This window comes from Pieris brassicae, chromosome 9 (genome assembly GCF_905147105.1).
Source record: "Pieris brassicae chromosome 9, ilPieBrab1.1, whole genome shotgun sequence".
Lineage (NCBI taxonomy): Eukaryota > Metazoa > Arthropoda > Insecta > Lepidoptera > Pieridae > Pieris > Pieris brassicae.
In genome coordinates, this window is record NC_059673.1 from 16,848,116 (window position 1) to 16,861,295 (window position 13,180).

Consider the following 13,180-nt stretch of genomic DNA (forward strand, 5'->3'; position numbering starts at 1 on the left):
TCGCAAATTTATTAGAATTTTACCTAAGACATTTCGTTTACCTTACTACTATCGCCGTACTAGCAAATGTTATTTACTTACTTAGAAGCAAAAAAAACCTCTAGACAAGGTTTCAACGCGACGCATGAAACGCATCTTAGTAAACGTTTCTTGGTCAATCTTATAAATTAACGTCAATGTTATATATTCATTGTATCAGATCATACGTTTGTATTTTTCTGGGAAATCGTCAAATGTTTTAACTGAGCGGTCCTCTGTACTCCAGGATTTTACAGTCCGTCTCATTTAGATTATTATGTTTGCTTAAATAATTATGGCTTTAGTAAGTAAATATCATGACAAAATGTTAACATATCGTGATAACATGTCTACGATATAATTGATATTATACATTTTCACTACTACGAATGTCTAGCCACACTCAGAATCAATTAAATTGTCTACTGGTAGATACAGAAACCATACTCAGCGTAAACTATGACTCTCGTATGTCGAAATTAAATCATTTTTGACATACAGGAGTCCGACTAGATTTACATTTTACCCTTATATTCATGTGTATATATAATTTTACAAGCTACGAAATTTAATGCCCATTTTATGATTGATGATTATTATTGGCTGATTATATATATATTGATTGGCTGATTAATAGGGAAAATCCTTTATATATTATAGATGTAAGAGATATATTTCGACAAATCTGGTAAATACTGAAAAAAAAAAACTTTCAGAATGACAGATTGGTTTTAAGTGCTTCAATATTTTTTGCCATACGTGAATGAAGATGTTCTTTCAATTACTTGATGTTTTGTTTCTTACCAAACGTCTGTAGTTTATGGGGCTTTATACTTTGTGGTATCCATAGTAGAACGGCCTCTACATGGAACCATAAACTGAAGTAATTCATATATAATTTATATACTGCAATTACCTTACAGTCCTACGATCGTGTAATATATTAATGAAACACCCCACCAAAGGGAATGTGAGAAAATATTTGGAGAGGACGGAAGACTTTGTTGTGTTTAATGTTAAATTACAGTTTTCTTTCATTTTATTTTGTCTATTCATGTGCTTACTTATGTTTTCTGTTTTATATATATTGTTTATCTATGTTATCTGTTTTGGCTTTGTATATTGTCTAAGTGTTTTGTTTTATAATATGTATGTTAGCTGAAGATTACTAATAAATAAATAGTATAACATGTATGAATGTGGAGAAAGGTATACAGTTCCTCTAATCAAATCAGAAGAACCTCTGCCAATCGCAGCACTGCCTGCCCGGCACGAAGATCCCAGTGGCTAATGTTAATTGTTACATTTATTCCTCCGCAGGTAACCGCAATTTAGGATATGACGTCATTGTTACGATTATAATTTCATACTATCGGTGTCATTAGTAACATTACACCTCATTTATTTATTAACACTTCGTTGCATTGCAATATAAATTAAATAAAAAGGAGGGCAATTAGCGGCCTTATCGCTTTCGAGCGATCTCTTCCAGGCAACCACTGTGAGTAAAATGTATTAAATTGCATAAGGTAGGCACGAAGTGCAACAATATATATTACATATAGTTATACAAAAGAAACTAAACAGGAACAAAACATAAACTAAACTGATACATGAAAAACAAAAAGAAAAAAGTGCACATGAATCACGATAATCCAATTCAAGATCGGTCTCACGTCAGTTAGTAGTTAGTACGATAGTTAGGTATACGTTGTGGACCTTATACATATATATTAAGAATATAGTCGTTGTATAGCTTTCTTTCTTTCATAGATAAGATCATGGAGATTGAAATTAACTTAAAAGTCTATGTAGCTATTATTTTGTATACAAGGTCCGAATTAATTTAATCTTTATTTTAATCCAGCTCATAGCTTAAAGCGTGTATACAAGGTCCGAATTAATTTAATCTTTATTTTAATCCAGCTCATAGCTTAAAGCGTGTATACAAGGTCCGAATTAATTTAATCTTTATTTTAATCCAGCTCATAGCTTAAAGCGTGTATACAAGGTCCGAATTAATTTAATATTTATTTTAATCCAGCTCATAGCTTAAAGCGTGTATACAAGGTCCGAATTAATTTAATCTTTATTTTAATCCAGCTCATAGCTTAAAGCGTGTATACAAGGTCCGAATTAATTTAATCTTTATTTTAATCCAGCTCATAGCTTAAAGCGTGTATACAAGGTCCGAATTAATTTAATCTTTATTTTAATCCAGCTCATACCTTAAAGCGTGTATACAAGGTCCGAATTAATTTAATCTTTATTTTAATCCAGCTCATAGCTTAAAGCGTGTATACAAGGTCCGAATTAATTTAATCTTTATTTTAATCCAGCTCATAGCTTAAAGCGTGTATACAAGGTCCGAATTAATTTAATCTTTATTTTAATCCAGCTCATAGCTTAAAGCGTGTATACAAGGTCCGAATTAATTTAATCTTTATTTTAATCCAGCTCATAGCTTAAAGCGTGTATACAAGGTCCGAATTAATTTAATCTTTATTTTAATCCAGCTCATAGCTTAAAGCGTGTATACAAGGTCCGAATTAATTTAATCTTTATTTTAATCCAGCTCATAGCTTAAAGCGTGTATACAAGGTCCGAATTAATTTAATCTTTATTTTAATCCAGCTCATAGCTTAAAGCGTGTATACAAGGTCCGAATTAATTTAATCTTTATTTTAATCCAGCTCATACCTTAAAGCGTGTATACAAGGTCCGAATTAATTTAATCTTTATTTTAATCCAGCTCATAGCTTAAAGCGTGTATACAAGGTCCGAATTAATTTAATCTTTATTTTAATCCAGCTCATAGCTTAAAGCGTGTATACAAGGTCCGAATTAATTTAATCTTTATTTTAATCCAGCTCATAGCTTAAAGCGTGTATACAAGGTCCGAATTAATTTAATCTTTATTTTAATCCAGCTCATAGCTTAAAGCGTGTATACAAGGTCCGAATTAATTTAATCTTTATTTTAATCCTGCTCCTAGCAGCAGCCTAAAGCGCCTTTATTGCTTGGTGTGTTAAGGTGTATTTCACAATATCTTTTTGCGGTAAGCCTCTTTAGTAATGAACCTGTCAAAACAGGAATAACAAGTCTCAAGATGGACTTGTGATTTTCAAATGGGTTCGTAATAAATAAAACAACGCAAAACAAATACTTATTTATTGTCCTCACAAAACTTTACAATAAGAATGATAGAAGAAATCAAAATGCAAATAGTTTATACACATTTTAATATAAAATGTGTTAATCACAGATTATTTCATATATAAACATCAGGTACCTTATGAAGACTTAACAATTCATAACATTTCAAAAATAACCTTTTAACACTTTCATATATAACTTTTCTTCTTGTACGAAATATCTTACTGAATTAATCATTACAATTGTGAAATTTAACATTATAGAGCCGTATTTTTTCACACAAATGGTACAACATCACTGACTGTAATAATTAATCGCATTTCAATCAAATTATACATAAAAAAATACTTTATATGGGATTTCTTCTCTTTTCGATCATATTATGATTATTATTTTACACATAGAAGAGTGATTATGACAAGTATTTTATTAGACGCTTTATAGAAAATAGATAATTTAGTATACCTTGAGTCAGAAAAATAGGAACACTATATTGTAAAGAATTTATGAAAACAAAAATAAACTCCATAAAAAATAATACTATCACCTTAAAGATCTCCATAACATTTCGAGTATTTAATTCGAAATTTTTGCTAAAAAGTGCGGGTAGCTGCCAAAAAAATTTTTTATACCCTCGTTAACAAAATATTCAAAAAAAAATTTCAAATTCCAAAGCTATCAACCAAAATTTAGGCAGTCGTAAATCTCTTATCACAACGTTCAAATGCGAATTTACACCTTGACGTCCATGTTGTACTTCTTTTCATCACCGTTCCTAAAATTAAAAAAAAAAAACATCAGTTTTTTATCACCAATACTACTGAACCAGCAAAACGACTCCATAATACGTGATTATGATTTCAAATACATTGATTTACATAATACGCACATGTTAAGGCAAATTGTGTAGAAATAATCAAATATTCTAATACGCTACGTATCTATACATACATTTCTAACAAAAATCTAAAACTTACTGAACCATAAACTAACTACACTCTACCGTACATACCAGAAGTTAACCAAAAATGCTTCATCTCCACTGTAGTAACGATTGTCCATCAAATAAGTCAATTCATCTTCACTTTTCACGTTAATATAATCACTGTGCTCTCTGAAAAATCCCTAAATTTTTAAACTCTTTTGATCCCAAATCATGCAAATCCCAATCCTGCGTTTGTCTCGTCTTTGCAGTATACCCGGCATTTCTAAAGCATTATGAGATGTTCCTTTTGGTTTCTGATGACTTTGTTGATCCCCTAAAGCTGTTTTGATTCGCTAGGGTTGCCAACTAAAATATTCTAAACTTAATGTCGCATATAGTATTGTCTTTTGTTAAAATAGCTTTTACACATTAAGAAAAACACTTGTTGAACGGATTAAAGCTATGTATTATTTTTTTAAACTTATAGTTATTTACATAATTCTAAATTTTTTCCGACGTTCTATGCAGCTGTGATACTTTTAACATTTAACATCTTTCGTCTTTCGAAAAAAAATAAAATTTAGAATTATGTAAATAACTATAAGTTTTAAAAAATAATACATAGCTTTAATCCGTTCAAAAAGTGTTTTTCTTTAAATCGCATAGATCGCACTTAAACCACCCAAAAACCTAGCTTTTTGTAGGTTTGGAGGTAGAATTATGGTAGCACAATTTATCCGTATAACTAAATTAATAAGTAGTTGGCAACCCTAATGCATGTCGTAAGCGTTTTACAAGTGTTTTATTGCGACGAAAATAAGCGTATGACTTCAATTGAACATGTTGGTGGTCGATGAGTTTTGATATAAAAAATCCACTTCGGTCGGGACTCGTTCGTTATGTTTACGATTCGTTACACGTAAGAGCACGTAACGTACATGCGTTTTGTGTTTTTAAGTGTGACTGTTTTTAAAGAGAACAAAAAAATCTTCATTCACAATTGTAAAACGTCTCTAATAGAGAAGATAAACGTTTAATAACTGTCGAGTAATTATTTATCCTTAAATGACCATATCCTTCTCCAATCCTGTCGGGAATAGAACTCCTCTAACATTCCTTCCTGTTTTTTCTTGGCAAATATTTTTCCATGTTCCATATTCCTTGAATTGCTCTGATATCGAATACTTCCTCGGCTTGTTTACTTATAATAACTTACTTTAAAACCACATCCCAAGTAAAACATCACAAAAACGCGCAATTAGTAGAATATAGTAGAACTCTCGCGGAATAACGAATATAAATGATCGCTGAAGTTAAAAGCGAAAGTAAGATGTTAATGAAGAAAGGACTAGTTACAAGACAATGATAATTATTACCCACAATTATGGCTGGTTTACATTTGCTATAAATTCCGTGCTAGCATGGTTTTTTTAGCATGCTAAACTAAAGGGGTGCTATTCAAGATGCCGATATACATTTGCTATGCTATTTTCATCACAAGTTGTCTCAAAAGCGACGAAAGCACTCGCATCGCAAGTAGAAAATATTTAATCTCTAATTATTTTGCAAGCGGTCGGAATTTTTCGACAACTTTACCTTCTTAAGTTCTGTACTGTAAGAAGATCGAATATTCTTAATTTTTAGTTTCACATCATTTATTATGTTTATGTTTAAAGTTTTTTCAATGTCTGCATATGCATTATCTCTAAGAATTTTGTTTTTATAAGTTTCACTGCACGAATCCTATAAGTAGGCATGTTTTTCGTATTCTGATAACGATTTAGTTGTCAGATCCCGTGTCCACTTCACTTGCGACGCCATTTTAATAACCGCACTTTTTTAAAACCACAGATAACGATAAAAAATCTGACAGACAGTCAGATTTATTAGCGTGCTTTATAGCATAGCACATTCACATTTGCGAAATGCGTGTTTTTTAGATTTCTTGGAAAAATAATGCTAAAAACGTATTAAAAAGTAGCAAATGTAAATCAGCCTTTAGACATAAATTGATAACTTGAACTTATCATTTTGTTTTACTAATGTTGGTGTATGGTTACTACGAACAATACAAAAAATTGTGATGATAGAGACTGTTCAAGCAATCAATGTAGAAAAATGTAACCCAATTTTAAATTATATCAATCAAAGTTAAAATACTCAAATACTGAACTGATTTTAATGAAATTTTGAATAAACATACACTTATGAAATATGGCACGCTTGCTTGTTAATACTAAATAAATTTTATCCAATTCCAACATTATACATACAAACCATAGCGGCTTTCTTATGTAACATATTAAAATTATATTATTTTGTTAAATAAAGCAATAAAAACAAATACGGGATAAACTTATAACACTTTTATGACACCAGGTTAAATAATATAAGTCATAATCGAGTTAATTTTAACTTTAATTGATATCTTTAATCAGACCGCCGACTAAACTAATTCCGATAACCCTTGAATATGAAATAAAATTAATTCCCGGGTTTTATATCTAACCAATACGTGTCGTTGAGGACTTTGCGAAATTTCTACCACTCGTTAAAAGCAATACAATAAAGACAATAATCATTAGTTTAAAAACTCGAAAATGAGTTTTATCAAAATTTGTTTAGCCATTTATTTTTAAATCCGTCAAATGAATGATAATAAATACCTGTAAAACACATAGTGCTGCAATATGAAGAATATATCGAAGACCAAACTGAATAGGCCGAGACCGAACTTAGTCGCGTCACCGAAGAACGACACCCAATCGTTGTAATTGTACGCGTTCAACGTCATCTGGAGAATTGATAGAAAACCTCCGACGAAGTCCAGAAAGATATTCCCAATACTCCAGCCCACCGTGGATTTACGCTTGTAGTTCATGTATGCCTGGAATAATTGGTTTATTCATTAGATTAGATTACGGTTTAAGGAAAAAAATACGTCACATTTTTCGGTTACGTGTCACATTTGCCGTTACGGGTCGTCTTTTTCTTGTCCCTTCTATGGTTGATTCGAAGTCTGATCACCTTCTTAACACAAATGCAGGGATCATTGCAAAACCAAACATCGTTTACTCCCAGTTAAAATATTTAACTGTCCTTTCGATAAATAAATGTATAAACATGGATTAGTTGCTGGAACGCTCTTAAGCTAAATTGGTATCATCCCTATCAGAATAGAAAAAAATAATTACCTGTGGTATATATTTGATTAGAGTTATACTCAGTTTAATATAACTGCAGTAGTACAAAAAGTCGAGCCACTCCAAAATACTGGCGGCCGCAAGACTGGCCGTTACTATGACCACGCCCACAAACACTGTCAATATGCCACGCCCGGTCATCGATACACGTTGATCTTCGCGCTGAAATTTACAATTAAATAATATATATATATATAATTTCTATAGTCGTTCCTCGCCTCAACCTTTTTAATTAAAATACATTGCAATAAAAAAGCTCTTTTTGAATACCTATAGTTATTGAAAGAGCTTTTATAGCTCTTTAGTCTAGTACTAAGTCGATTTAAATATAAGTATAAACAATTTTATTTAAGACATTGGCGTCTTATAATGGCGGTGTAAATTATTTTTTACACTTTTGGTCAAAGTCTGCAATTACTGCTCTATTTGGGCGACACATCGGCTAGTTTACCCCCCTTAACCTATAAAAAATGTACAATAACTTACCTCATATATAACGCACTGTATAATAGTAATGATAGTGGCAAATACAGCGTGTAGCGAAAAGAAGACATCATTCAATTGTACTGGATTTAAACCGCGGGGATGACGACTGAAGTATTCTGTCTGGAATTTAATAAAACCGTATTTTGCTGAAAATTTTTTCTCGTAGCACCCCATAAATAGAATTTATACTCAACACAATGATTAATTTACACATACAAACGTTTATAACACAAAGGGCTGATTATACAAAGTATCTTATGTACGTACGTACGTACGTACGTATGCACAGACAAACCGATATGTTTTAGATTTTATAAGCATCATACCATTTGTATCTGATTCATTTAGATCTATATTATTTATATAAGCCGTTGGCTCCCTTAATATATAAAGAGAGATTTAACTTGAAATAAATACTGTTAAAAATAAGGCGGTCATACAAAAAAACAAAAGATAATTCTACCTTCATAAATTATAAATACCTGAATTTCCTTTGAAAAGAATAGTCCACAGTTGAAAAGCGAATACATAGTGAATCCCATTACATTTAACGCTAAGAAATCGAAATTGAGTCCAACCACGCTTTTCCTTTTGAAATTTATGTATATTTGAGGGTAGAACGACACGGACCACGCTACGAAGTATATCCATCCCATTATATAGGAAATCACGTAAATCGCTTTCGAATGCATCACTGTAATTCTCATAAATATTGAATCCAATCTGAAAAATTATAATAAATAAATGAACATTAAAGAAATATTATAAAAAAAATTTAATACGATGAAAGTTAAGTTTTTTTTAAATATAAATATTCACATTGTAACTTAAGAGGTTAAGAGGTTAAAATACGTGAGACTATTGTCATTTATTATATTATATATTTTAACTAAACCTTATTATATTGCAATGATGTAAAAAGCTATAAAAAATATTTCAGACACACTAGGCCACGATAGGTTACGTGAGATAGATGCGCAAATTTTCCATAACTCTTGCACTAGAACGTCCAACACCAGGCCTCATTCCTCATCCTTACACATAATTTTATGGTCCGGTGAACTACGTGTCACTGACATATGTGTCTTAATACAAAATTCACAAACAGACCCAAGAGATCGAACCTTATACTACAGCTATGAAACACAAATTTCTTATTTGTATTTAAAGATGATAAATATATGACAAGCAGTGAGCAGTGTTCGCCTAGTGGCTTCAACGTGCGAATCTCATCCCTGAGGTAAGAAGGAAGTAGGTTCGATCCCCGGCTGTGCACCAATGGAGTTTCTTTCTATGTGCGCATTTAACATTCGCTCGAACAGTGAAGGAATCATCGTGAGAAAACCGGCTTGCCATAGACCCAAAAAGTCGACGGCGTGCGTCACGCACAGGAGGTTGATCACCTACTTGCCTATTCGATTAACAAATGATCATGAAACAGATACCGAATCTGAGGCCCAGACCTAAAAAGGTTGTAGCACCATTGATTAATTAAAATATATAACAAACAAGTGAAAATGTTTCATTTCTAAAACACTTAAGATGAAATATTTCCAGCTAGGACGTTGGGAAATTCTACTGAAGTTTTCCGTTCAAACCTTCCCTGAACTGAGAAATATTTCAAGATCATAATTAGCCAAATCAGTCCAGCCGTTCTCCAGTTATAGCGAGACAAACGAACAACAATAAATTAAACACTTACTTGACCACATCAGTAGGCGACGCCGAGAACGTAACCTCTGAATGGCCTGGACTCCTTCCGTACGCACATATATCGTAAGCCAATTCCGCTGTTGTATTCGGCTGTTCCACTGCTGGAATATTAATCGTCGATGGCACAAATTGTACTATATCTGGATGTTGTATTTGGGCTGTTACTGAGAGGGTCTCGTTGTATTCACCGCTGAAAATTTAAAGAAAGATTCCTTTAAATCATAAAAACAAAAATAAAACAGAGGTCGTAAATAGGCGGTTGTACTCCTAGTAAGAACAGTTTCATCCTGACTAATTGATGTATTATATATGAACTCTGTAAAACTAAACTATGACAAGGTATGTAAACATATGTGTACCTAGTTTTCCACTTATAGATAACGTCTGATATTCAAGACGAAAACCACAATTGGATCAAAACCATGACCTAGTTTAATGTGGTTCAAAATCTTCCATTGATATTAATAATTTCTTAATATATTTAGCTTTTTAAGTAATTTAAACAATCGACCAGGGGATGACTTAACTACGACTTTAACCAAGTATGTTTACACAATTAATATTTCAAATATCGTCTCCATACAACTGCGTTACATAGGATGTGTCATGGCATAGAACGTTGAATCACTTCGCTAAATTATAAATAAATTTTCGTAGCAAAAGATTCGGAAATTTAAAAAAAACATAATCGGACATACATAAAAATACATAACATAAAAGCACATACTATATACTGAAAACATTACATTTTTAATATCAAGGACTGAAAAACCGTAGATTATATAACATATTCTTGCTAACACAGCTTTCTGTGTCCAATTTTATACAGTGATTTCAAAAATTATCGTTGACAGATGACACTAACTATATGTTTGATATTGTTTTTGTTACCCTTTCCATCATTCTTTGCAATATATTTATATAAAATAATAGTTTAATATTTATTTTGTTACAGGTACATAAATCAACAAGAGTTCTGATCGTATAGAAACCCTAAACACAAAATAAAACAAACATTAGAAGTCAATAAGAAAAATCGAGCAAAATTTTAGCAAAATTAAAAAATACTGTCATTATAGATAATAACAAAACAGAACTTTTGTCAGTTCACTTACTGACAAAAACTATAGATTTTTTAGGTACCTTCCTTGAGTATTCTATAGAATGGCACTTTTTGTGATATACAGAATTTTCCTCATACATAAAATAAATCAATTTAATTACATAATTTTAAATACAGTACTAATTATACGCAACGCAATTAAACACAGAGTAATTTAGTTAAAATGCTGCAATTAACCTGATTTAGTATTTCATGTAGATTCTCTCTTAGAGTATGGGGACATTGAAACAACTATTAAGAAGCTGTAATGGAAGTGGACTGGGCAAGTTATAAAAGGAAGCAACGTGAATTGGTCCAGCAATCTGGCAGAATGGTGACCACGTTACGGAAAGCAGTAAACAGGCGGAACACATCTACGATGAAACGACGTGACAAACATCGCAATGAAAGCTAATGGAGGAGAAATGCCTTAGCCACTTGGCAAGCGGATAAAGTGCTGGATATCTAGATAGATAGATCTATCATTATTATTAATTTTCATACCTATTTTTATATAGCTTATATAAACAATCTGAATAACTTTCTTTGCAAATAAATGATTTTGTATTCATTATAAAACTACTTACATCTGTATGAACTTGAAGAGGCGCGTCTCATCCACAAGCAGGTCCAAAGTCTTCACGTCTACATACATCTTCTCTGCTTGACAAAACTTGCAGGGTAAACCTGGAATTGTCAACAAATAAATACATTAAATGCATAAGAAAATTTATGGTTCATTATAATTACTATGCTGAAACTTGTTGTAGTGATAGCGAATGCGACTTCAATATTGGCTGATCTTTACCTCGCGATACTGAAGTTATAACAACAGCGCTACTTAGATTGAGAGAACTACATCGAAATTTCATACAATAACGTCGGGGTTGCTGTACCTGAAGGTACCTAACCTAGAGCCTTAAAGAGGAAAATTTATATCGAATCAATTCGATTAATAGAGCAGAGTTACATGGTTTTTATATACTACAATATTTCCTCTAATACTGAAAAAGTTATTCTCCAAAATAAAATGGTTGTGATCAGGATAATTAATATAAAGAACAATGTCCTGACATCACAATAACGGCCTCCATATAATGGCTCGAACACGATTCCCTGTTAGAATAAACCTGGGTATACAAGAAAACGTACCTAGTAATCAATTTTATTTAAAATTCATTTGCAAGAAAGGTACTAACGTAATTACGGTAATATTATATTTTCTCTAAAAAATTCTTATATATATTATAAATATATTCTTATATATACAATCGCAGTTGGTGCCGTCTTTATAGTGTATATAAATTTTTAACACTTTCGAGTTCGGGACGTATAAATAATAAATTGCCAATAAAAAATATCAAACTTACATATTAATATAAATGTAAATAAATTCTTATAAATATGACTGAAATTGCCCCTTGCCGTGCGTGAAGTCATCGTTACTTTGTCTAGCATTTTTCCGGATTCTGATCTGAAACAAAATAATACGTAAATTGAGTCCATATTGATTAACAATTGTCATATCATTATATATTGCAAAGTATAGATTATATGAATGCAGGAAAATCCTCGCATATAAGAATTACATAATTTAAAAGAAGTTAAATAACGTAAAAAAACCCTTGACATTGGCTGGTTTATGAATTTTGTATTTCTTTCCACAATAACGATTTCCATAAGAGGCGTAGGCTATCAGCCTTTACCGTCGCGCATACGCATGCACGAGCACGACATTTCCTCACGATGTTTTTCTTGCATGAGGCAAATCTATTAGGGCCATGAAGCGAACTCACTACCTTCGTTGAGAACCACGCCTCGCCAGCTTACTCATTCTTTTATAAGTTAAATCGCCAATATTACATTTCTTATAAGTATGGAAATGTGCTTTGAAAACAATAATAAATAATTTTTTTATAGAACAGGGGGCGAACGGGCAGGAGGTTCACCTGATATTAAGTGATACCACCGCCCATGGACACTTTCAATGCCAGAGGGCTAGCGCCAGCCTTTTAATATCTTTATTTAATAAAAACTAAAAAAATTATTAGCATACAAAACTTGCATTTTTACTCACTACTGTAAAACTGCATATCATACTAATGTCAGTTAACAAAAACAAGTTAAACAAAACAGTTAACAAACGAACATCAAACGATATCTACTTTTATAGGTAAATTAATTACTAAGCTAGTTTATGTAGTATCGTGTAAGTTGTATGTTTTTTAAAATTATAATGTTTTTTGAAATTTCTAAATGTCAATAGACCATCTGAAATATATTGGCGTAATTCCACTAGCTCGATTTACACTGTGGTATCAGCTGTTGGTAATGTATTAGGAACCAATTCGACACACGGTCCTTTAGGAAAAATAAATTTAAAAAGCCGACTACGCACTTGCTAGCAGAAATTGAGAGTGTCAAGTGCCTTTGGCTTACGTTTTTCGTGGTCACGGACTTACGATAGGTACTTATTATTACAGTAAATGGAAGCTTTGATTACGAATACATTAACGCGTCCATCAGACCATGTCTTGACAGTACTGTGAATAATATGTTATTATACTAAGTACTAAT

At 31.9% G+C, this 13,180-nt stretch overlaps 1 protein-coding gene across 13 annotated transcripts in view; it reads right to left on the reverse strand.

Moving 5' to 3' along the window:
• The window catches only part of LOC123714743 (cystinosin homolog), a 40,359-nt gene that overhangs the window by 3,082 nt on the left and 24,097 nt on the right, over nucleotides 1-13,180 (reverse strand). For 5 of the 13 annotated variants that reach the window (XM_045669215.1, XM_045669216.1, XM_045669213.1 and 2 more), the window contains 9 exons: nucleotides 11,974-12,077; nucleotides 11,191-11,290; nucleotides 9,491-9,691; nucleotides 8,271-8,511; nucleotides 7,789-7,908; nucleotides 7,294-7,464; nucleotides 6,766-6,986; nucleotides 4,187-4,288; nucleotides 3,176-3,949 (listed from right to left, as the gene is read on the reverse strand). In XM_045669215.1, the coding sequence (XP_045525171.1) occupies nucleotides 3,907-3,949; nucleotides 4,187-4,288; nucleotides 6,766-6,986; nucleotides 7,294-7,464; nucleotides 7,789-7,908; nucleotides 8,271-8,511; nucleotides 9,491-9,691; nucleotides 11,191-11,290; nucleotides 11,974-12,061 (1,287 nt within the window). In that variant the 5' untranslated portion in view covers nucleotides 12,062-12,077 and the 3' untranslated portion in view covers nucleotides 3,176-3,906. Of the gene's footprint in view, nucleotides 1-3,175; nucleotides 3,950-4,186; nucleotides 4,289-6,765; nucleotides 6,987-7,293; nucleotides 7,465-7,788; nucleotides 7,909-8,270; nucleotides 8,512-9,490; nucleotides 9,692-11,190; nucleotides 11,291-11,973; nucleotides 12,078-12,659; nucleotides 12,713-13,180 lie in introns of those variants that run through there. The other 8 variants (XR_006754354.1, XR_006754356.1, XR_006754355.1 and 5 more) reach the window with 6 other exon arrangements.